This window comes from Antennarius striatus, chromosome 22 (assembly GCF_040054535.1).
Source record: "Antennarius striatus isolate MH-2024 chromosome 22, ASM4005453v1, whole genome shotgun sequence".
NCBI classification, from domain to species: domain Eukaryota; kingdom Metazoa; phylum Chordata; class Actinopteri; order Lophiiformes; family Antennariidae; genus Antennarius; species Antennarius striatus.
In genome coordinates this window covers 2430196-2433955 of record NC_090797.1, presented here as the reverse complement: position 1 = coordinate 2433955, position 3760 = coordinate 2430196, and the positions used below count along the sequence as shown (strand labels likewise).

The window sequence follows — 3760 nt, the reverse complement described above, 5'->3', positions numbered from 1 at the left end:
GAGAGGTCTCGTTTTTTTTTTTTGTCGTTGTCGTTGTTGTTGTTGTTGTTGTTGTTTATTTTCGTTGTCTTTTTCGGATTTTTTCATTTTACATCTCCAAAAAACATCCAAAAAGCAAGAGGTTTATGTTTTGTTTTGGTTTTTTTTTACTGTCGTTTTGTGAATTCTTTTCTCTTTTTATTTCCTCTCAACTTTTTGCTTCTCTGAAATTGGCATGGCCTTCCGAGGGCGGTCTATGTCGTACTTGTCATCACGAGATAAACCCAAGGAGCGAATCAAGTATTCCCATTCCCTTCCGCGTTTTATAATCAATCCCCTACCCTGGAAAGGGGCGGGGCAGGGGCGTGGCGGAGCCTCGTGATTGGTCGTCCACCTTTCTACCTCTGTAAAGAAGTTTGTAGGAGAAGGAAGAGTGGAGGATGAAGAGAATAGAGATAGGAGGAAGAGTACGCTGTACAACGGGAACGAACCCAGATCAAGATCAATCAGGGAAATAGAGATAAAGACGCAGAAAAGAAAAAAAAAAAATCGCAAAACCTTCATATAACGCAGTAGGGTTCCCGCGGTAACCTGGATTTTCGGCAGTAGAGGAGCGTGGTGCTGAAGCAGCGCCGGAGCTCCCGGTTGGAGAAGATGCAGATGAAAGGGTTGACCCCGGCTTGGGCGAAGCTCATCCAAACCGCCGCCGTCAGGTATCCTCCGGGAACCACGGGGCCCCTGGCGAACACCCGCCAGTAACAGGCCACTAAATAGGGCCCCCAAAGCGCCAGGAAGAAAAACGTCATGATGTAGAACATCCTACTAATCCTCTTCTCCGTTTTGAATTCGTCCAACACCAGCAGGCGCCGGCGGCCCGCCGCGTTGCTGTTCTGCCGGATGCCAAGCAAAGTCGGCGGGGTGGGGCCTCGACCGAACCCGGCTAGCCAGTTGGCCGCCGCTTGCCCGCTAGCGCCGGGCCCGTGGAAGGTCCAGTTCTGGCTGACAGCAGGCACGAACTGGACGGGTTTCATCTTCCGGCGGTCGTGGACGAAGAAGATGAGCTTGAGGTAAACCAGCTGTGTGGCCAGGAGGATGAGCGCCAGCAGGAGCATGAAGCCCAACGAGTCGTTGGCGCGGAACGAGCGGTGCTGGAAGGTGCACTGGTCCTCCTCGCGGATAAACGAGTACGTCCCCACGTCCAGCACCGGAGGGAACGCCATGGCCACCGACAACGTCCACACCATGCAGATGACGGCCAGGCAGGTCCAGAAGGTCAACCTCTTGGTGTAGAAGCGGTGGTGGGCGATGGCCAGGTAGCGCGTGACGCTAACGCAGAACAGCATGAACGCCGTGTGGAAACAGGAGAGCACACCCAGGAAGGCGATCACCTTGCAGGTCAGCGTGCCGTAGGTCCAGGCGGAGCCATTTTTGACCGAGGTGAAGACGAAGGGGAAGCAGATGGCGGAGCGCAGGATGTCGGAGGCGCACAGGTCCAGCAGGAAATAGTAGGGCGCCCGGTGGAGGCTCTTGTCTTTGACCAGCAGGATGGAGATCAGGAGGTTTCCGACCACGCCGACTCCGATGATGAAACCCAGAGAGGTCAATTTGAGGAAGGTGGCGAGAGGAGAGACATTCTGGAAGATGGTGTGGTCCCCTGCATGGCTATAGTTCGCCATAGATGGAGGAGGGATCATAAAGATAGCGGAACAGCTTCAGCCAAGTATCATGATCTAGAGGCGGCGGTGGCAGAGGCGGTGGCAGCGGCGGCGGCGGGGGGAGGAGGCGTTAGATCCATTTGGCGGTGTGCTTTGAAGGGGTTTCCAGGCGTATAGGCAACCTCTCCTCTAAGGCATCCTTTGTTCCTTTGTCTCATCACACCTAAAGAAAATCCCTGAAACACACAAAAAAACAAAACAACAAAAAAAAACAGAGGAGAGAGAGAAAGAAAAACATCAGCAGCCAGTCAGCGCTGCAGTCACCCCCCCCCCCCCCCAACCACCTCCACCCCCAACCTGCTTCCAATCAATTCAGGTATCGGTTTGGTTTTAAAACATCTGGACGGACCTCTATCCACACCCCCACCACCACCACCACCACCACCACGTTCAATTACAGATTCAAGGAACAAAAGAACTGAAGGCAAAACAGCACAGCCCGACTGTCTCACCCCCCACCCCCACCCCCACCTCCATCTCTCTCACCCTTTTCTCTCACCCCCCCCCCCACCCCTCTCTCTCTCTCTCTTTTGAAAAGACTTCGGGTTTGGACAGAATGAATCCGGCTGGGGTTCATTTGGACATTTTTCTTGCGCGTTCGGATCACACCCAAGAGCGCGCATGGAACGCGCTCTTGGGTGTGTGTGTGTGTGTGTGTGTGTGTGTGTGTGTGTGTGTGTGTGTGTGCTATTCTTTTCTTTCTTTCTTTTTTCTTTGTGGATAAGACAACAAAAAAACCCCAAACCCCGACGTGGAGACGCAGACACACATGATGCCATCAGTGTTTTCGGTCTGATTGAAGCCGAACCGGATCTCTCTCCTCCCCAGCGCGTCTGTCGAGTCTGCCTCCATTTCCCGTTTCATCCCTTTTTACTCGTTAATAAAGAGTTGGGGGAACACTGTGCGCGCTGCTGACAATAAAACCCGCATTTCGACATCTTTTTTTTTTTTTTTTTGCGTGATAACCGCACGGGGTGGGGGGGGGGATGGATGGATGGTAGCAAGTGGTAAAAAACAAACTAGCTGGTAATGATAAATGAGACGTTGCAGTTGGAGCTGAAGCTGTTTTTGCGGTTTGGTGGAAATTACATGCACCCCCTCCCGACCCCCCATTATCACCAACACCACCATCAACCCCCCCCCCCCCCCCAGGAATGACTGATCTCTCTGAAACCGGCTTTTGCGCGTATACTTACGCATAGAAAAAGCGTCCTCCCGAACGGTCAGGCGAGGGGTTTTTTTACGCGCGTCGGTGATGGATTTTCAGTGAAAGGAGGAAAAAGACAAAACGCGGCGTCGTCCTGAATCCCAGCCGCCAAGATGATGAAGCATCGCGGCGTCCGACTCCAATCATTCCCCCAAGTCTCCGCTAGGAATCGCAGCAGCAGCCATCAAAAAACCCAACAAGCCCAGGCCAAAAAAAAAAAAAAAAGAAAGAAAGAAAAAGAAACGGAGAGAGGAGAGCGACCGAGACAGACAGCCGATCACCGAATCAATCAAAACCCTACCTGTTGATAATCATAATCCCTTTCTCCTCCGGGGGGTCATTTACATCACGACACTCATGGGTTCCTTCCTTTTTTTTTTTTTTCTTTTTTTTTTTTTTAGTATTTTTCTCCCCCCGCTGTGTTAAAAAGCCCGATTTGTTGCCTGCCCTCTTTTTTTCCTCCGCGGTGACTATCCTACAGTGAACCGAGCCCAGTGCGCATGCGCCCTGCATCCCTATTTGTGATCCAACACGCGTCTCGCCTCTTGTTACAGAGCGTCTCTCTCTCTCTCTCTCTCTCTCTCTCTGTGTGTGTGTGTGTGTGTGTGTGTGTGTGTGTGTGTGTGTGTGTGTGTGTGTGTGTGTCACGGTAACATCTGTTCAACGGGTCCAGTAACGCGTTACAGCCGTACTCGATGCCTCTCTAACATGTAACGACACATTTTCTTGAAAAACCAAAACAAAGAAAATTACCTTCTTTTTTTTTTTTCTTTTTTTTTACCCACAATCCAATTCTATTATATAACTGTCATGTAAATATGAGATATAAATATAAAATAAAATATTTTTTGTAAGTATA

General features: G+C 50.9%; 1 protein-coding gene across 1 annotated transcript; it reads right to left on the bottom strand.

Moving 5' to 3' along the window:
• Positions 1 to 539: 539 nt before the first annotated feature.
• On the bottom strand, positions 540 to 1767 carry gpr85 (G protein-coupled receptor 85). The gene has a single exon (XM_068307287.1). The coding sequence runs from the start codon at positions 1671 to 1673 to the stop codon at positions 540 to 542; it is 1134 nt and encodes a 377-aa protein (XP_068163388.1). The 5' UTR covers positions 1674 to 1767.
• Positions 1768 to 3760: the final 1993 nt, after the last annotated feature.